At 43.5% G+C, this 22,088-nt stretch overlaps 1 protein-coding gene across 2 annotated transcripts in view; it reads left to right on the top strand.

The window, feature by feature from the left end:
- CLGN (calmegin) overlaps nucleotides 1-22,088 on the top strand; it is a 313,514-nt gene that overhangs the window by 175,030 nt on the left and 116,396 nt on the right. For both annotated transcript variants that reach the window (XM_085643230.1, XM_085643231.1), the window contains one exon: nucleotides 12,479-12,694. In XM_085643230.1, coding sequence (XP_085499356.1) covers nucleotides 12,479-12,694 — 216 coding nt within the window. The remainder of the gene's footprint in view (nucleotides 1-12,478; nucleotides 12,695-22,088) is intronic.

Genomic DNA, 22,088 nt, shown 5'->3' with positions numbered 1-22,088 from the left:
TAGGAGTAGGATCTCAGAGCACTAACTCATTCTTGCCATGATTTCTAAATTTATCAGTGCCTTTGCGGTTCTTTATTGGATTGATAATCATTGTGAACACAATTTATACCTATAACATGGTATCTATAATTAAGTAGACTCTCATCTCTAGAAAATCCATATTTTGGTTATTAATTTCAAAGCTGTGCGTGTGACAGACAATCTGATCAGACCTTTCTGTGGGACCAAGGTTATGAGTTATGGCACAATTCTGAATACATACATAGTAAATTCTAGACAAAGTTAAGTTTTATCAACTCTTAATCTGTCATGTAGGAGTGAAGATAATTGAGTTAGGCAAGTAGTTTGGCAGGTAGAGTGGGAGGGTGTCCTTTCTTAATCTGCCATTAAACCATATCAGCATTACTGCGTTCTTGATGAGGTCTTGGTGAAGTGAGTTTCATTGAGTTTCATGAGATCCATCCCACTGCTTGGTGGGTGCTAGTGGTCAGTCTTAGGATTTTGGCTGGCCTGTTGTGTGTTGCATTATGTGAATTTAGATAGTAGCAGGATTAGGTGTCTTTGAGTTTCCCACTTCTAGGTCTGCCAGAAAAGATGGATCTTCAGCTGACTTCAGACCCTTGTAAGTCCTCTTTCATTATCACTCAAACAGAAATGTCATTCCATAGTGTTGAAGCCTGAATGTTGAGGGGTCTGCCTCCAAAAACCTTGTTTGGAGCGCGGCAGAGTGCTAATTATTTTAATTTGGCTGATCGCCAGGTATCTAGAGGATTGGAAGTTCAGGGACACCATGTATATTTTGAACAGTGTTATGGGTGAACCAAGTGCCTCAGTTTCATTTGTTGATTGAAGGAAATGCAGTTTTTTAAGGATTATGTGCTACAGCTATAGTATCTGTAAAACAAAGTAATTGATCTGTTGGGTTTAATCTTTCTAGTGTTTGGAGAACAGTCTTGAGACTGGTTAGATGTGATTCTGGGATTCCAATGTGTAGAGAGTTGTCTATATTGATGTGAGAGAGGGCGAAGGCTGTTCTTAAGTCTACTTCATGGGGAAAAACCTTCACCTTGCTTTGCGTATTGAGTTCATGCCAGGCAGTCTGTGTGTTATTGAGATGTGTGTTCTAAAGTTCAGAGTGGCATTGATGTGGATCCTAGGAATTTGCCATGGTTGACCTCTTGTGGTTGTCCACACTGCTGTTGGTTGTCGCGAGTAATTAGCAAAAACTCTGTCTTCAGTTTGAGCTTCAGTAATGACTTAAACATTTAGGCCTGTATTGTGGTGAGGCAGTCTTTGAGCCAGGCAATGTAATTTCTTATTGAGAGTATTAGGAAGAGGTGGCCTTTGTCTGCAAGCTGATGAATGTTGATATTGTTGTCAGCCAAGAATTCTAGGTAGAAGATGAAGATTTCTGAATATAGTATTGATTCTTTTGGGGAACTTCCAGACCTGATACTATGTATGTGGCCTAAATCACACACTTATGGTCCGATCTGGAGGTGTTCAACTGTATGAGCTTTGATCTGTTGTTTAGATCTAGCCCGGGTTTAGCACTGGTGGCGCCCAGTGCAACAATGAGTTTTGGCATCCCTCCAGTGACCACCTCCGCAACGGATTCCTGCACTACCACTCTTTAACAGTCTCCATAACCACGCTCTCTCAAATGCATTTAATTAGTTTATGGGGTCACTCATAAAAATGAAGGGTTTCAGCACACTTTACATTGCACACACATTACAGTGACAATCAATCATATGTGTGTAAATCAATGTATAGAAAACGTAACATAAGACAGAGGACTACAAGGGGTAGGATTTATCTGTCATCCATACCGGTAGGCAGTATAGTTTAGGGGGCTTGGTCTGGAGAAGCCCAAACTCTGAATTTAAAACGTAACACCATGGTTGGGGGTTCTCTTTAAAAATTAGAATTGATTTCTACCCAAATGAACCCTTTGTGCAACATTAGGATAATGAAAGTCTGGGGAAAAAATCAATACGCTCTAATATATACTTGAAGGCTGCATTTCAGTTCTTTGATGTCAGTTAATAGCTCACTGTTAGGAGTTTAACTTATAAACGGCAAGTAACAAAAGGAAGTCTCTGTTGAAAGCAGTAACCCACTTAACGATTTATGCTATACTCACTTTGTTATTTGCATAGTACACATTATTTGCATCAGGCATATTAACCTTCTGCACTACCTTAAGATGAATCAAAACTTCCACCAGTCAAAATTCCACTAGTCAAAACTACGTCTCTCTCCATTAAGACCTTTAATCACCGGAGTTCACTTGACATTTTTATTGTTTACTGAAAATTGCTGGAGGCCAGGAACGCAGCAGCGGATGCTTTAAAAAACAATGTAAACTAGCAAGCAGGCACCCCCACACGAAGTCACCACCCGGTGCGGTGGCACCGGTCGCACCGCCCTAGAGCCGGCCCTGGTTTAGATGGGATGTTATCTACTGAAGGATGATACTATTATTGATTTCAATTGATCAGGAGAGTGTGTTGAGTGTGGTTTAATGTTAGATGATGTCTAAGGCTGCACACAGGTCCTGCAGGCTGAGGAGACCTGGGTGCCACTGGCTTTGATTTGGAGATCTACATGGATAGTTTTAGAGGACGCTGTGGTTCTTGATTTTTCCATGGAATTAAGTGACAACTACATTTATTGATAATTTTACATATGAATTTCATGTATGACTGGTCAATAGGTGGTGAGGTTGATTCATACATTTCGTTTTTTTCAGGAGCAGCTTTATTTTTTCACACTTGGAGCTGGCGAAGACAATTTGGATGCGGAATGTGTTATTGATGTTCTGGAGTGATTGAAGGTGTTGCTCGACCTGGTCTTTACGTTTAGTCCTGGGATAGTTTCCATCTTATAGGATGTACAATTGCAGTGAGTTTAGAAGGCATGAGAGGTCCACTGTGGAGAAGGGATTGACGTGGATCTACTTCAGTCTGATCGAAGATGGCCCTTTTAAAGAAAGGGCTATGATGACTATGTGCTGCCTAAATGTGTCAGTCTTCTCTTTGAAGAATGTGCTAATGCTAATGCCTTTTAACTTTGAATACATGGTTGGCAGATCAGTGATAGGATACTGGTAGCACTTGGTTGCTTTTGAGAATTATCTAATTACTTTATATGATCCCATGATGATTGTGGTGTAGTGTTTAATCTTCGTTTCAGTAATGAGTATCATCCCAGATGTGTGGAGGCTCCTCATGACTGTGAGGTTCTCTGGCAGCTTTCATCAAGCCACAGCTTCTTTTACCATCTGACTGCATGTTTGTTCTCAGTGAAACTTTTTGAATCAACATCTTTTTATTAATATTATTTGACACATTACGTACATTAGGGACCACCTACATTCATAGGCCCGTGGCGAAGGCTCTTGCAGCGTACATTGAGTGACTTTTAAGAACAATGAAAGGAACTGAAGGAGTGAAAGATCAGGCCCAAGACGGGAGAAAAAATGATGAAGAGAAGGGGGGCCAGTCACTGGAGTGTAGTCTACATTATGGTTTCCCATTTCCTCTAGTGCATCGTGTGTCCACCTCTGGTTTCTGATCTGTTAAGTGCAGAATTTTCAAGTATTGAGGGCAGGACAGCTCCCAAAATTCATCTGACAAGTATTGTATGCAGGGGTGCCACATTTTATTGAAGCGAGGCTGTTGCTGCGTGGCTATAGCCCAGTGTATCCCAGACCTTGTGTAGCCGATCCAGGTGTGTCTTGCACCATATCTGCTTCCCACCTCACAAGCAAGAGTTGTTTCTCTGCACCCAGTAGTAAGGTGATCGCTCTACCTCTATGCGAATGTAGCGGGTATGTAAGGGGATTGGGAAGACCTAAGAGTACATAGCTTGGGAATTTGGGTATGTCAGTTTGGAATATAGTGTTGATTGATTCCAAAACTTGGGACCAGAAGGGTTCCAGCCTAGGACAATGCCAGAGTATGCCCGAGTATATGCGTGAGTGTGCTCTGGTGATCACGATGGCACCAGCATCTCCCATCACTGGACCTGTTCCACGCCGCACCTCTGTCAGGCGTGTGGTACCAGTAGTGGGCGATCTTGAGGAGCATCTTTTTGCTAGTGGTGATCAATGCTGAAGAGCGCGCTCTGTCGAGTATGACATTCCATTCCTTATCAATAAAAGTACACTCGCATTCTCTCTTGGAGTGGAGGTGGCCCGGTGAAACTAAGGGGCGGGTCAGTTTTACTAAGAAGGCGTATATGTCTGAAAGTAGACTGCCGTCCAAGGTTCTAGTTAGGATCCATTTTTCGAAGGCCGTCAGAGGCCTGCTAGCATGCGGGCGGACCCAAGGCTGAAAAACCCAATGCGCCACCATGAGACATTGCCACTGTGTCGAACACGGTAATTAGTAATGGGATTGCAAAGTGTGGAAAGCCATAAGCCCATCAGCGTCTAAAACATGTCGCCTATACGCTTACAGTTGGCTTCCTGCCAGGTCTCAAAGGCTGCTCCAGTGAGTGCCGGTGGGAAGTCTGGGTTACCAATCAAGAGGGTTTGTGGCGATATTGGAGTGCAGAGCCCGTGTCGTAACTGTACCTTATCCCACACCCCCACTGTGGCCCGCATGACTGGGGAAACATACACGACCATGGGTCTGTGAGCTTTCAGCAGCCAGGGTATTTTCCAGGTGTGCGTGGCTGCAATGGCGTGGTCAATGAAACACCAGTGCTTTTCAGTGAGCTGGTGGGACCATTCCACTATATAGCGAAATCGTGCCGCCTCATAATAACACTGCAAGTTTGAAAAGCCCAGTCCACCGTCTGCCAGGGCGAGATAGGCCCGGGCCTTGGATTTACGCACTCGCTTGCCTTCCCAAATGAAGCCCCACAGGAGGGATTGTATCCTATCTAGGACCCGAGGGGGGGGGGGAGGGGTGCTGAAGGGGCAGTGTTTGCATGGTGTAAAACAGCTTAGGCAAAAGTGTCATCTTGATGCTGGCGGCCCAGCCATGAACGTTTGTGCGTCTTCCATTTGGCGAGATCGTGTCTGGCAGTTGCTAGGAGGGCCCCATATTTATAGGCAGCAGTGGCTGTAGTAGTGGAGTGTATGCATAGTCCGAGATACTGTATGCCGTCTTCGCACAGTGGTAGGAGTATTTGCCCTGCAGCCGAGAGTGCTCTGTGTCTGGGATGTATAGGCCTAGGAGCAGGGACTTCTGAGGATTGATCTTAAAGCCGGAGGCTGCTTGGAACTCATCCAACTCTATGGAAACTGCATCCCAGTGAGATATCGTAATTTGTGAGTGTAGGAAGCACATCATCAGCATATAACATTATCTTATGCTCCCTGCCTCCCATTCCAACCCCAGAGATGAGGCGGTTAACTCGAATTCTTTCAGCGAGAGGCTCCATGTAGAACGCAAAACGTAGTGGCAACAGCGGGCAGCCCTGTCTAGTCCCTCTCCCGATGGGGAAAGCAGATGACCTGACACCGTTGACTTTGACATTCGCTTAGATCCAGCCTGGGTCTAAATCTGATTCTCTCCAACACTCGGTGTAGGTAAGGCCAGTGCACTCGATCAAAGCTTTCTCAGTATCTATGGGCAACACTAGGGCTTGGGCCTGCATACGTTGAATTTGTCCAGTAGATGACACAATCTTTTAGTGTAGTCGCTACTGCTTCTTTCCTGGACAAAGCCAGCCTGGTCAGAGTCCACCAGTCCCTGCACATAAGGGGCCATCCTGCGCACCAGGATGCTGGTGAAGGTTTTGGCATCAACGTTCAATAGGGAGATTGGGCGCTAAGAACCACAGTCCTTAGGATCTTTTCCTGGTTTCAGGATCACTATAATAGTGGCTTGGAGCATCGACTCTGGCAGAAGCTCCCCTTCCCTCAGTGAATTGTACAGTCGTGCCAAGGTAGGAGCTATATGTACCCCAAAGAGTTTATAGAGCTCTGCCCCATACCCATCCGGGCCAGGGGCTTTGTTGGGTTTTAGTTTCTGAATGGCTGGAAGGACATCCTGTATACTTATGTCCTTTTTTAACGCTTCAAAGGTGGACTCGGTCATCACCGGTGGAGGCACCGGGTCCAGGTATGCTACACTGTCCAAGTCGCGGAGCTGCTCGGCCTGATAAAAATCTCAGAAGGCATTAGCCACCTCTACGTCTGAAGAACAAAGGGAGCTGTCCTGGTCACGCAGCTGCAGGAGTTCCTGGGAATGACTCTCCACCTCCACCTCCCTGGCATCGTGGTTCTGCTCCAGGGAGGTCACCCTCTGGTCCAGCTCCTCGACATCATGATGGATCCCTTTAATAGCAGTGGCTATTTCCTGTTTAAGCACAGCAAAATCTCCATGGAGGGACTCAAAGAGCCGCTCAAGGAATGATTTAGTGATAGGGGAATCATCTCCCCCGGGTACGCCGCCCCTGGATGCATCTTCCATCATCTCCGGATCACACAATTCCTGGGCCACTTCTGCTTTTTTTGTAGAGGACTTGGTGAACATATCCTTTACTGACATGTCCTTTTTAGCGGCCCAGTGGGTCGACATGGCCGCCCAATTGACAGTAGTATCAACCTCAGGGCCGGCGGTCCCTGCAGCACTGGCCCTTCTTCTGCTACAGGAATCCTGCTCACGTCTCCTCTGGATCTGCGGGAAAGCACACAGGCCACACCCAAAGCCAGGAGCAGCAAACAAAATTCCCGGGCCGTGCCTGTCTCTCTTCCACAGACTGCAGAAGGCCAACGATGCAGGCCCTTAACCCCTATGAGGAGCTCCTCCTGCAGAAGCCACAGCCAGAAGTGTAGATTCTCAGGGCTGTCGAACATTACAGCACTAGGCCCGTCCTCTGCTGTCTTACAATGCGTCACTTCTTCAGAGCTCGTACTCACAACTCCACAGGCTTGGTAAGGGCACCCACAGGGCTGCACCCCGCGCATAAAACAGTAAACGTACAAGTCTCTTGGGGGCGGCCTGATCCTCCTCAGCCTGGACCGCAGAAGGCAGCTGCCGCAAGCCTTCGCCCCCACAAGGCGCTCTGCCAACTGTAGCCGCAGCTTAGCTCTCCAGCATTCACCTCCTTTGCAGCCACAGCCCACGCAAGGGTCATCCCCTAGGCACTTCCAGATCCACAACAGGACCAACACACATCTGAGCGGAGATTTGCTGTCAGCGATGAAGGGGGGGCCCCCAGTCCTCCAGTGGCAAATCTGGTGATCGCCCGCACCCTGCCAGCACCGGCGGGACAGCCCAGTCAATAGCAAGGGCCGCTCTCAGTTTCGGGAGGACGGGCCGGCCTTCCTCCTCTAGGCCACAGTAGGCACTCCGTCACTCACCCTCGTCTCCTGTGGGCTACCCCTTTGCCGATGGGAGGCCCATGGGTCCCAGTCAGGGAGGCCCATGGGTCCCAGTCAGGGACCCCGGCCACAGCAACCCTCGCGGAAAGCTCCCCTTAGCCAGACCACCCAGATCTCGAGGGGGCCCCACTGTGCAGCGTGTGACCCCCCGATGGCTAGCCCCCCCAGGTCTCCAGGCGGCCCGGGGATCCGCAACCTCCCACCAGCTGTCCAGGGTGTCCAAATCAACGGTGGGGGGCGCCGTTGCTGGCCTCGCTCCAACTCCTCAGCCCCTGACGAGGAGCAGGCCGCAAACCCCTCCCAAGGTACGTTAAAGGGCCGGGGGAGCCAAGGCCCGCCCCAGCCCCAAGTCCGAGGTCTAAAGTGTACCAGGTCAGCCGACCTCGCCGCCCCTGCACTCCAGACTGCAGGCTCCTTCACTGTTTGATGCCAGGGGTGGGGGACGACCACCGATCACCTCCGGTTCGTGACTCCAGCGCAGCTGCAGGCACGTCGCGTCACCAGGCCACAGCCCACAAGGCCTCGGTTCAGCAGCTCCACATCTGCTCGGCACACGCTGTCCAGTATCAGGGGCCGTCACCAACAGGACCGCCGAGCTCCATGGTCACAGGACACCGTGGGCTTCCAAGTGGAGGGTGCGCTACTGCCTCCTGCGATGCTCACATTCTTCTTGGACTTCACACCCGGCGGAGCTTTGATGGCTGTGACCTACACCGCCGCCATCTTGGACACGCCCCCTGAGTGAAACCTTTTGGGTACCATGTAGCAGGTAATGTGGCTTTAGATACATTTTTTATACATTTTTTATTTCTATCACCTTTGGTCTAGAAGTTGTGGTAGAGGTCAGAATTGATGGAGTTGATATCACAACTTACATGCATTTGCCATACAATAAAAGTGTTTTTGGAGTTCATGTATATGGACATTCTGGATAGACCAGTACTTTTGTCTGGCCAGTTTGGGTTACCTTCTGTAGACAGCTATGGAGCCAAGAGGATCTTGGGGACTGAGTCCATTATTGATATCTGGTGCTCTGGAGGAGGAAGGGCAGATTGAGATTTCAGTTATGTGGTTGATACCGAAGTAGTGACTGAGATCCTGTCTAGGTTTCTTATGGTGGATGCCAATGATGTCCCTGTGCCTCCCTTGTGCCTGAATACAGGCACCTAGTGAAGGAACAAGTATTACACATGGTACCCAGAGGGAACTGGGAAGAATGGAAAGAGAAGGGAGAAACATTAGAACTGAATTCATGGAATGCTCCAAAATTCCCTCTGAGGCAAATCCACCACCTACTGTAGGAAACAGGACATTTAAAGTGTGCAGACGTTGACTATATTAAGCAATAGAAATTGATAGTCATACATACTCAACACAGTAGGCTAGATGAGGAGCTTTGCCCACAATGTATATACTGACTATGCATGGCTTGACCTGGATGCAATGCGGCAACACGCCTCTCCTTTGCCACCTTGGATATGAAAACTCTTGCTCTACAAGCTTTGAAGAGGTGCGATGCTGAAACAGGAAGGATGCCAATTGAAGGATGACAATTACTGATGTAGGTGTTCTGTTGGTACAGTTTCCAGCGTGAGGACGTTTAAGAAATAATTTACTGGTCTTTAAATAGAGCACTTGAACCTTAGATGTTTTCTGTAATGAGTAGTGTCATGAATTCTAGCACAGTAGAGGGTGTATCCCTTATGAAGGTCAATATGCTGAAAATCTCTCTCAACCTTGACAGTTCTGCTATGTCTTTTTCGTCCTGTACATGTGGAATCAGTGTGCATGGTGTGTGTCATGGTGAAATGCTGATAAGACCTTTTGGGTTGTGGTACTGTGGAAGTATGCAGGAGTGTCCTATAAATTGAACCTTGCATAAAGGTGTGGGTAGAAGGCATGTGATAAGTGATTGTGATTAAGATGCTTGTTGAGTCATCTATGAGTCTGGGGATCTGCCTCTTGGCTACTATGAGTCACCCTTATGCTTGTCTTTCCTTAGCTGAGAATGCCACAGGGGCTTTCCTGAAGAAGGGTAGGTTTTGGACTCCTCTTGCTTCCTGGTTGGTTCCATCTAGTGGATATGCATGTTTGCCTTAATCTTTATTATTGTATTGCTGCAAATTGGCCTAATTTCATTTCAAATTTCCAAAAATCCCCTCTTTTTCTTTGAAAGCCATACCGGCAATTTACCAATACCTAATCTTCTCTATCTCATCTATGAATAGCACCAACCATCTACATGAACTCACATATCCCCCCACCCAACTCATGATCACACTTAATTCCTATTAATTTAATGCACCACAATGAAACTCAATCGATACATGGAATGTTTTCCCCGCGGGCTTGAGACTATTCCCAATAATCATTGGATTAACAACTAACCTTGGTTTCGAGAGCAGCTTGTTGCCTGGTGTAAATCGATGTAACGCATCATTAGGAGTAGTAACCACCCTATAAATGCACTTACAAAACAATGCAAAACAAATATTTTCAAGTGTGTTGGCTCATACAGACAATGTGCAGCTGAAATGCAAGTTGTATCCTATCACATCCATGGCTCAAAAGAGCTTAACCTTGAGCTCACCTCATTGGCCAAGCACCCTCACGGATTGTTTGGTGGGTTGACCTGAACCTTTCTCTAGGTATCTGCCAGACAGCCACCAAAGCAAGGCTGACATCTACAGATAGATTTGAGGTCAAGCTTCCGTTCCTCTGTACTACTGTCATATATAGAAGAAACTACATGAGGCAGGATAATGCTAGAAGTCAAGTCATGTAATCAGAGAGCAAGAGCATCACATTCCACTCTCTTGCCAGCTCTCAAACACATCCCTGATCAAAACCACAGGCATTCTAATTGCTTTATTCCTGATGACATCTGCTCGTTCCATATTCTTCATTTCACACACACAATTCACATTTCACAACACTGTAACAATTCTAATTGGACATTATCTGAAGAAATTGTAAACAGGCGAAAGCATTTGTAATGAAAGGATACAGTGACTGCACATACGTTTCCAGTAGACCCTGCCTCTCAGGTTCCCCTCTCTCTCAAGAAGGAAGATGATACATGTGCTGAGACCTGTTAGGTTCCCAGAATTATATTAAGGGTTTTTAATGGAAAAGTGGAGGGGACTAAAAGAAAAAAGGGGTGGGGACTAACTTGAAGGGTGGGATTGTGGTGGGTATTGGAGTAAGGAAGGGGAACCAGGAACTGCACCTTATAAGTGCAGGTCCTGCATGTAATTTGGGTCTACAGGCCTGTGATGGCTAAATAAAGCTCTAACTTTGCCTACCTCCTGTATGTACTAATAGGGATCATAAAATGCATCCTCTGTGGTAGGCTTGGTTTCCCCAGGAGTTGTGAGTAGTCTGTGGTCTCAGCGGTCTGTTGCTCTTGGGGAGTGTGAGGCAGGATGCAGGGGGCATTAACCACAATGTTCCACTCACCAGGGTGACAGAATCAATTGGGTGCTTGTGGGGTGTTTCCCACTCTGGAGCCCCCAGTTACCCTTTTTGCCTCGGGCTTTCATCTGGCCAATCTAGGATGTCAAATAAATAACAAATAAATATGCATTTTCGTTGATAGTTGGAATGTGTCGGGTGTGTGTCTCTTCCGGCCTCGATCTCATCTCCCAGTTCTAATCCTCCACTACACAAACTCAGTTTCCCATGAGCTCGAGGGCACAGGAACCGCAAGATTAGTGGAGGGACATATACTTTTTTGGTGTATGCCCTGAATCCATCAACCTCTACATGAACCCAAGAGTCTTATATGCAGCAAGATTCAAGGGAAGTGGAAGTGCCCCAGGCCACAATATGCACTCAAGCTGGCTCAGCCAGTAATGATGACTTTTGCATCAAGGTTGAGCGCGCATGCAACCATCAAGGAACTGTACCTGTTGGGGTGGTTGCACTGCCTATAGAGCTGTCTGACTTTGTGGGTAGCCACTATTCCTCAGCCATAGATGGATACAAGGGTTTGTTTCTTTCATCATAGGTACGTAGATTATGTCCTATTGATGGGCTAATTTTTCTGATTCTGGAAACATTTGATCCGTCTCCGTATGTGACCCACGGTTCCAGAACTAATGCTTTCCAGGTGACAGCAGAACTATAACTCACCACTCCTCCTCCAGTTGCTGGTGGTAAATAATTGGTCTGGTGGGACTGAACAACTGTATCGTCATACAAGCCCCAACCTAAATATGGATCCTAGGGGATCCCACTATTGTCACCTTTCAAACCAGTTTGAACTACACTGGTCCTCCCTAAACTATGCTCTGTGCCTCACACACTTACCCCCAGATCACGGGTGGTCCAGACAACCTGGCACAGCAACTTTGTCTTCGGACCACTTATGCCTTTCCAACAAGAAATCTCTCTTTTATGGGTTGTGAATCGCAATTCATTTTGGTGTGAAAGTTTGTGTTTTGGCCAAGATTTCAGCAATGTGGACTTAATCCCTATTATCCATCTTCCTTGAAGTCATAACCACTGATGAAGTAGAATAAATGGCAGATGTATCGGAGCACAGTGGATACTTTGCAACAGTCTATTTGATTCCTTATTGTATGGAGAAATAGAGAAACCCTATTGTTAAAGAACAGGTACACAAGGACTTCCATTGATTGCCAAGGACTTGCTATCTCCAGTCTTTGAAGTAATATTGACCATAGAGTACAATTGTATTGCAGTTACAGTTCCTTACTGTGCTTTAAACCTGGTGCCATATCTCAACCCCATGTGGTCATCGATGCTTCTGGTTTTCTGTGTTGATAATAATTGTAAAGGGGAAGCTCCACCCTACTCGTTTTGGGGCACTGAATGACCCACAATGCAAAATCCTAGAATAATCCAGTTACTTTATTTCTACCCGTGTACTTTTTTCACGTTTTTATAAGTTTCTATAACTCACCACTCCTCCTCCAGTTGCTGGTGGTAAATAATTGGTCTGGTGGGACTGAACAACTGTATCGTCATACAAGCCCCAACCTAAATATGGATCCTTGGGGATCCCACTATTGTCTAAAGACATTTGACTAAAGTCTATTAGTGTCCATTTTGAAAGCAAGACTTTTGTCTAAATATCTGCCATAACAGCCCTAATATGTTTTCTTTTAGGGGATCTGGAAACCAAGAATCATTCCTAATCCATATTATTTTGAAGACCTACACCCTTTTGAGATGACCCCTTTCAGTGCTATCGGACTAGAGCTGTGGTCCATGACCTCTGACATATACTTCGATAATTTCCTCATCTGTTCAGAGATAGAAGTGGCAAACCGATGGGCAGCTGACACCTGGGGTTTGAAGAGGCTGGTGGCCAGTGCCAATGAGGTAAGTGAAGGAAGGAGTGCCCTGGATGCCAAAAAGATCCAACATGAGGTATTGATTGTTTTCAGATGTAGCTGAATGAGCGCAGGGAAGGTAATTATTGTTGTGTCATTCAATACTTCACATCCACAATGTACATTTCCGGTGGCCACATTTGCTGGTGAAAGATCCACCAACAATGAAGGAGATTGCTTATTTTTGTGCCGGAGTATTTCACCACTAAAATGCCTCCTCCAATTGTGTGTACAGTTGCTTGGGTGGAGAAACTACCTCAGCCCTTTTGGAGCGCTCTAAAAATTATGAAAAATAAGATCAAAATCTCCCCACACATGTGGACGGGATGTCCGCCAGCCAAAGTCTACATCAAGCCATAACTTTAGATACATGTATTTAGTAAACTTTGTTTCATATATACAACTAGCGCGCTGCCACTAGTTCCGATTTACAAATATTTTCTCTCGAACTAATTATGATTTACAGGACTATCTAAGTTTAAGGGGACTAAGGGCTAGATGTACGAAAGTTAAGAATAGCAATTTCCTAAGTGTGTTTTTTATAAATCAAAATTAGGAAATCGCTATTTCTAATGTATGAAATTCTTTTGAGTTTCATTAGCGATTCGTAGTGGGTCACAAGTAGACCTACCTAATGAATGTTAATGAGGTAGGTCACAATTTGTGAGCCACTACTATTCGCTTCAGTCACAGGGATGGTGGCCTGCTGGAGTCATCAAACCACCATGTCTGTGATTGCTTTTAAATAAAGCATTTTTTTTTATATGCTGTCTATTTTCCTTAAAAGAAAATGGGATGCATTTTAAAAAAAGAGAAACTTTGAAGTTTCATATTTTAAGAGTAGATTGTGGTCTGTGGGACCACTGCCTGCTCTTCAAAAATATTTTGCCAACAATTCTCAAAGGGGAAGGTGTTCCTTGGGAACTCCTTCCCATTTGCGCATGGGTTACCGCCATTTCTCAAATGGCGGTAAATTGTGAATGTTTTGCGACCGCATTACGGTTGCAAAACATTCATACATACAATTTTAATTCGGTATTCGGAAGGGACGCCCTCAACATGCACCTTCCAAATACTGAATGGCAAAACCCAAATTGTCATTTGGTAACAAGTTACCGAATCACTAATTGGGCTGTGAATATCCCTAAAAGCATTTTTGCGGTCGCAAACGGCCCAAAATGCTTTGTACATCTAGCCCTAAATTGCATACATTTTTATTTGATGAAAAACATAGGGATGTTGTTGCTTGCTCAATTGGGAATGGTGCCATTCCACATTGTATAAAGTGTTTTGTACCAGTGCAGAAATTGAAAAGAATGGCTGTAAACCAACTGTAAAAGAAATGTATAAATCATGTATCTGCTTTAACACAGCTATTAATGTCAAAACAATTCTCCAATAATATTTCTACAAAGCTAACATAAACTGATTTTCCAGCAAGTAAGGCTGCCTTCATGAAAAGAAATGGAGCATGCAGGATTTATTCAACCTTAGTCCAAGATTACAATTTAGATGATAATTCTGTTTCAGGTGCAAACTCCACGTCGAACATTATTTTCCCATGTGCTCTTCGTATATTTTCTCTTTACATGTGCAAAGGGCCTTCTCCAAGCTATTTGCTCACAAGTGTTATGCAGCTAGAAACTGGGGAGAATCATGTTGGGAAATAGAACGAAATTCAAATTGCACAAGCTGAATGCACATGGATGTTCCAGTCTAATCAAAACTTGTATTGCTAGTTGCTCGTATTAGAAGCATTAACACAATAAAACTGAACATCTGTAACACTATTCAGGGGGCACTTTTAACACTATGAGGAGAGTTTGAGGAGGATATTCGATGCAAAACATTTTTAAAAATATGGCAAAGGTTTGCAGTCATACAATGCGAAGTAGATCTTGCACTCCTTTTCTTTTTATGGAATTATTTTAATTTTGTTGAATTATTTTGAATGATCTGTGTGCTACACCTTCACTTGTGTCTACCAAACACCGTCTAACATGTATATGAGGCCAGAAACCACCTGGTTTATAGGACAAGGTGTGCACTACATCAGAACTGATATACATCCATTTTTACAAATGTTATACAATAATGTCTAATTATTATCAGTGCTTTTAATACACTTTCACAAATACATAAGCAGTTTTACTTCTCCATGAAGTTAATTTTGAGTCATATATTTGAAACAATATGTAGATAACAATTGTCAAACACAAACAGATAACATTAAAGTAATCCGTGTCCTGAAATTATATCAACATGAGCCCAATGCCTTTCGGGACCATCGTCCCTTCGTCATAGGCATATCTGCAAACAATATCTACAAACAAAATTATAAGTACAGTGGTGGACCAATACATAATTTGTACTTTCTTAATCAACAACCCAATCTTGATTGTAATAATGATTATTGTTCATTATATCGCGATCAACATTTCACCTCTAGTGGCATGCCACAGTGGTTGTCATTATTGAAACGTCCCGACAAGCTAGTGTGTGAATGTGGAGCCCTAACATCACTTAGTGGAAACATAGTCCAAACGTCCCAATTCAATAAGCCATTATGGGAAAAATCCCTTCGTAAAGCTACTCACACAAAGAACATGAAGATCTGAGATGATACTTTCACTAATGCCTTGGTAACCTTCAGATAACCGAATACTACTATCCTACACAATAAAAATAAATTATTTAGATAAACGTCGCCATATGAGAAACTATTAGAAATTATATTGATTAATCACATACCAAGCATCTTGGGCGATATATTGCTGCCTGTAAATGGGAACATCCACAATCAATGCTTGTTGCCTCATGGACATAAGTATCAGATGAAAAATAGCGCGACACTACAATTAAGTGCTATGTGTTATTACCAAAGCTTACCAATAGTTTTCCAACAACTCGGTTCAATTACTTTTCTGCAAGACATAGAACTGCCCAGGCATTAGTTATCAACGGCGCATTCATGCGAAAACTCGTTACTGCTATCTGATCCAGGAATCTACTCACTGGTAAACTTGTACACGCGAAGCCTCCCGAAGAAGTTCTCGACTCTAAGACACTCAGCATCCATTTTTAAAAAGTGTGACCAGAACCATGCATATCACGTGATCTATCACGTGTTTCCAATACGGATAACAAACACGTGAAACTTTCTAACCTCCATCGGCACCATCTTGGAACGGACTATATATAGTGTGTTTCTATGGTGCGTAAATACTGCAACCATATTGAATGATGTTATGGAATAGAGCAAACGAACTAAAAAAACAAATTATTCAAAGTGTCAATGTTATCTGAACCGAGGAATTCTAGATCTTGCTATTTTGATATGAACAGTGCCGTCTTATGGATAGTGTATTCAGGAAATACAAGAATATTGCACTCATAAAAAATTGTATTGAGAACCAAAAGATTATGAGTTAAAATACCTCCAAACCGACAAACTGTCTATCTGACGCTGTAAATTTATGCAGCGTATCTCCTGGGTTTTGAAACCAATGAGTTCCGTATCTAAGGCATGTCAATGAATGCTGTGTACCAACTTACTGCTATAACGACCACAAATTATCCTCAAGACAAAATTCAACAGCCATATCTAAACCCATGCGAACCCTTATCAACATAAAAATCCTGTAGGGGTGTCCTCTAAGTCGGGCCATATAGTAACAATGATGTTTCACTCTACGTTGGTGATCACACTACAGTCCTCAGTCAAGTCGAGTCAGTAATTTATCTAGCATGTCCAAAATGCATTGTTCATACTAAATATTACACCAAATTGCATACTCAAAACATAACATATGTACAGGAGCAACCTCCATATGTTTCAAATTCTCTGTATCCTATTATTTGGTAATGAAATTGATAGATATATTTGTAATAGATATGTCTTCATGCTCTACTATCCTAAGGTGTACTATTACGGTGAGTGTGTATTTTATGATTTGGCGACTGCCCGCTGTTCATAGAAAACAGCTCATATCTAGCTTATCATTGAGCCATTTTGGTTTCAAGGTGTCATGTTTCTTTATCCAGTAGGTCTCTCTTTGTAGTAATCGTTTATTGTTGTCCATACCTGTGATGTTCTGTACAAGTTCCACAACCTGGAATTTAATTTGGGCGATAGTGTGTCTATTTTCTGCCCAATGTGTAGCAAGATTTGAAGTTGCAATGTTGTTCCGAATTCTGCTCTTATGTTCAGTCATTTGGACCTAGACCTTTCTTTGTGTGTTGCCTATATAAAGCATACCACATGGGCATTTATTCACTTTTACAACATTGCTTGAATTACAGTCTGCATTATGACATAAACGTATTTTCTCACCAGTGCAAGGATGGTTAAGTGTGTTTCCTGTCGTGACGTTGTTGCGGTGGATGCAGTTCAGACATTTCCACATCCATAGGAATTTTTTATAACATATGTCAATATGGTTGCAGCATTTTTGCTCCGTAGAAATACACTTTATATAGTCCATTTCAAGATGGCGCAGATGGAGGGTAGAAAGTTTCACAGGTTTGTTATCTGTATCGAAAACAAGTGATAGATCACTTGATATGCATGGTTCTGGTCACACTCTTTAAAAAAGGCTGTTGAGCATCTTAGACTCAAGAACTTCTTCGGGAGGCTTTGAGTGTACCGGTGAGTAGATTCCTGGATCAGATAGTGGTAACGAGTCGTCGCATGAATGCGCCATTGATAATAACTAATGTCTGGGCATTTCTATGTCTTGCAGAAAAGTCATTAAACCAAGTTGTAGAAAGACTATTGGTAAACTTTGTTAATAACACATAGCAATTAATTGTAGTGTCGCGCAATTGTTTCATCTGATACTTATGTCCATGAGGCAATGTTTAACTGTATGTGTTTGACAATTGTTATTTACATATTGTTTTAAGTATATGACTCAAAATAAACTTCAAGGAGAAGTAAAACTGCTTATGTATTTGTAAAAGTGTATTAAAAGCACTGATAATAATTAGGCATTATTGTATAAAATTTGTAAAAACAAATGTATATCAGTTCTGATGTAGTGCACACCTTGTCCTAGAAACCAGGTGCTTTCTGGCCTCATATACAAAGGTTTGCAGTCAGCACGGCCCAGACGCTTCCATGGCTCTTCTCTGAGGCATATTCCTGCAGACTATGGTTAAATCGCAATAGCTTTTCATCAGCCGCTTGAAGCAGTGTGCACACTTTTAACCCTCAAGAGGGCTGCTCTTTAAAACCAAGCTGAGTTTATAGGAGATGTATTCTGGGATATATGCTGTTTTACATTTTATATAGTTACACATTTTAAAAATGTGACTAGATAAGAACATGATTTACTGCCCCACGATGAGTTTGGAAAGGAAAACTAGAGAGCTTGTTGTCGGGGACATGCCAGGGGAACTGTAAACATTGTCTCGCTCGCAGATCACCTGTTTCAAACACCTGTTAAAATTCTGTAATCTGAGTGACAAAATAGCTCAACAAAACAACCTATTAGGAGGGAAAAACAATAGGAACTGGAGAAGTTCTGAACACACTGGCTTATTTTGTTTTGGATGAGGAGCAGGCAGCAGCGCTTGGTCCTGTGCTGCTTCGGGCACCATTTTAGAAGACGGCTTAGAGCGCTGGGGCTATTGTGTGAGTACGATACAGGCTGGATCAGAGAGGGGCCCAAATTTCAGTGCGAGGGTAAGGCAGCTCTTAAAAGACATACAAAAGATTTAAAGATTCACCTTTAGGGAATGACGCTAACTCAATAAACCAAAAACAAAGATAATTACAATTCCAAATTATTAAAAAAAACACCTGTAGGATGAGCATGTTTTGGTCTAAATGGAAAACAAGAATGACCGTATTGAAGTAAACATAAACAACACATGACAAATGTATTAACCAACACAGCAAAGACCGAAAAGGCAACCTTCATGAAACATGAATAGAAATGCCTCAAAAATAAAATAGTGCACACAAATGCAGAAAGGAGAAAGGCTACAAATAATTCAGCGATGCTCAGTGGGCGGTAGCAACACACGAAAAGGAGGGACATATAAGAACAAATAACCACTTAAAAGCAAGGATTTATAGTGGACACTCAAAGTTACTAACCAAAAGCGATGGGCGGGCTGTAAGTCCACAGAGTAGATACCGCATGTCTCGAGACAGCGCATGCGCTTCCTAGTCGAGACCTGAAAAAATATAATAAAGAAAGCACAGAGGTAATCAGAACTCTTATCCTCTAGTGCATGTCTAATTAGGGGTTATGGCTGGTGGGATTCCAGTAGCATAAGTTACATCTGCTGTAGAAACACTTTCCTTCTGGAACATGTTAAGGGTAGCCCTGCTTATAGCACGCCTTAAATCCTCTCTCATAATTAGTGTAAGATTTGTCCCAGGCTATTTGAGTTGTGTCAAACCCAGTAAGTCTCTGCTTGCAGTGATAAATCACTGCTGGTGAGAGATGGGCCAAGAAGGTATAGCCCTCTGGGTGCTGCCTGGATACTAGTAGGTGCCTCTACTCAAAGGGGTTCCCTGGTGCTGTCTGTTACAGGTTTAAGGTAAGATGGATGAATTATGACAGAGTGGAGAATGACTGCACTTGGACAATCCCATCATGCCCTCGTACCAGGCAGTGAAGTGTAAAATCTGTATATCATGGGTCAGATCCCTTTACAATTGGGTAGAAGATTTCTCAGTTATCTGGTTAGTCAATTTTACCCTGAAATGACACAGTGAAGCAAAAAGGACCTGTTGCTCATTGGAAGCTGAATGATTGAAGTGTTCTCAAATATAAGGCTATAGTGCTTCGTACCTCTGCAAGTTTCAAGCTTTTTATCTACTGCTCCAGATGGTAATATAGATAATGAAGCCCTTGGCTAGAAAAAAGTAATCTCTCACAAATCCTCCAGTGTGTGTGCCACAAGAAATATATCAATCAGAAAAGCAGAATGTAGAATTATAGTTTATGGGTGTTGGTATTTGATCTCCACATCTGGAGAACAGAAGCGCTATGGATAAGGTATGTGCATATGCATGCATGTATGCGTTTTTCTATAGCGCAAACCTAGTCAAAAGGTAGCCAAGTGCTGTACATGGCAATGGCAAAGGCAAACTTAAAGTCAGTGAATAATAGGAGAGGAAGCTGGATTGTGGATAAATAAAGTATTGCAATGTATTGTTCTTTAAAGAGATGAGTCTTCAACCTTTTCATACATTGGATCTGTGTTGGTTCGGGCATGGTGCATACAGGGATTGAAAGGCCTGCTGTTTTGTTTTTTCTTTTTTGATACTTCTTAGTAGTCTGATGGTGTCCTGACGGCAGATGTACTGAGAACTGCTGAGATAGTAACCTTGTCTGCAAAATAAGCAGAGGTGCTCGGCATGATAACTTAGTAAATGATTTGAAGATGGTGTGGGCCGGCAAGGGGAGCCAATGTAATATGATCACATTACCTCTATCACAATAGAAGTTATGTGATCATATTTGTTCAGTCTTTGGATGAGACATGCTGCACTGTGCAGGATGCCCCGAATGGTTACCACTGTGGAGTCTGGGAGGCCATGAAGTAGGGCATTACCACTTCTGAAATCTCTTTCTTGAAGAAGTAGTTGGACTCTCCTTAGAAGATTAAGCTGGAACCAGGCAATCTTTGTGTTTTTTCAATGTGTTACTTGAGGGTGGGGTTAGCTTTTAGGGTCAATTCAAAGTCAATTGGCATTGTGTGAAAGTTGGGGTGCAAAGCCATCAAGATTCATGCCATTGGGGTAGGTTTAGACTGTGTCATGATTATTGTTCTTGGCAATTAACAGGCATTCAGTCTTGATTGGGTTGTGCTTCAGACAAGGCTAGAAATGCAGTTATGATTGATGATGTGTAAGTAGTGTTTGAGACGCTAGATGCCAGAAGCACAAACGACTTTCAAGTAGAGTTGTGTTACATTGACCTATTGAAGAATCTTGATACTGTTATCTGTGAGTAGAGCACCCAGTGACTCCATGTATAGGTTGCGGATGACAGGAGACAGTATGGAGCCCTGGGGTACTCCACAAGTGGTAGGGTTCTTTTGTGAGCTCAAGGTGCCCATGTGAACAAACCGGTGTAGGTTGAAAAGGTAGGAGGAGAATCAGTGAAGGACATTGCCTGTGAATTCCATTCAAGACTCCATTGTGCATGTGAGAATCGAATGGTCAGGTGTAGCTGAGCGGTCTGCAATATCAGGAGGCAAGGGTCATCTAGATCTGTGGTCAAGTGGGCATCGTTTACGATGTGTAAGGTTATGGTTTCTGTGCTGCAGAATGATCTGAAGCCAGAATGGTAGTCAAGCAGGAGATGGTTAGCATTGATGTGATCTTGGAGTTGAACCTAGACTCTTTTTTCAATGATCTTGCTGATAAATGGTTGTGTAGGGATTGATTGGTATTTGGTCAGTTCATTTGAGTCTAGTGTGTGTTTCTTTAGGAGAGGGAGGACCTGGTCTGTCGTGAGAGCTTCTGGGAAGATGCCTTGAATCGGGGTGGGATTGACAATGGTAAGTAGGGGTAACAGAGCATCCCCAGAGAGAGCTTTGATGAAGGATGATGGTAAGACATCATTTTCATAGGATGAGGCTTTGAAGGAGTTGAGTGTGTCAACGAGTTTTGGGAGAAGTAGGAGTTTGAACTCTGTCTATTGAGAGATTCTCCAGGATGGGCATGTTGCAAGAGCTGAGGCATGCTTGGTGCCGTTTATAAGCTGTCAGATCTTTTGCAATTTTTTCACTGAAGAAGAGGTTGATGGCATTGCACTTTTCTGAGTAGAAAGGAAAAGGTGGGTAGGGCGGGAAGTTGACACAGTGCTTGATTGTATTGAACACTGTTCTGCTTCTGTTGCTGGTTTTATTGATGGATACAGCATAGTACTTTGCTTTGGCTTGTATGGTGAGCTGTCTGCGTGTTGAGCGGAGAGACTTCAGTATCAAGAGGTCCTCAGTGGAGTTGTGTTTTCCTTCCATTTTCTTTCCTGTCTGCAAATGGATTATTTATTGTTCACAAGGTCTTCGGAGCACTAGGGTGTTGGCGACTTTGGCTTGCACTTGTATGTTGTAGTTGGGGCATGGATGTTCACATAGCTTTCCAAAAGATTGTTGACACTGTTTAAAAGGGTGTTGGAGTCGTGTGTGGGATAGAGTGAGAGATGATTTCAACCATTAAGTTTACTATAGATAAGTCTCTGCAGGATCTGTAGGTTTGGTCTTCTCTTTTTTGTCATCTTAGTTTTTGGTAGGATGCTAAGGACAAACTCTAAGGATTATAAGAATACTTTGACTGGGTATTATGACATTCCAGTAGAGGAGAACTATGCTCAAATTAAGAGAATATCCTGTTCAAAAGTGGCTAAAAACGTAGGTGA

The sequence above is a fragment of the Triturus cristatus genome, chromosome 2_2, assembly GCF_964204655.1.
Source record: "Triturus cristatus chromosome 2_2, aTriCri1.1, whole genome shotgun sequence".
Taxonomy (NCBI): Eukaryota; Metazoa; Chordata; class Amphibia; order Caudata; family Salamandridae; genus Triturus; species Triturus cristatus.
Note: the sequence above shows the minus strand (reverse complement) of the source record. Positions and strands in the feature narration are given on the sequence as shown.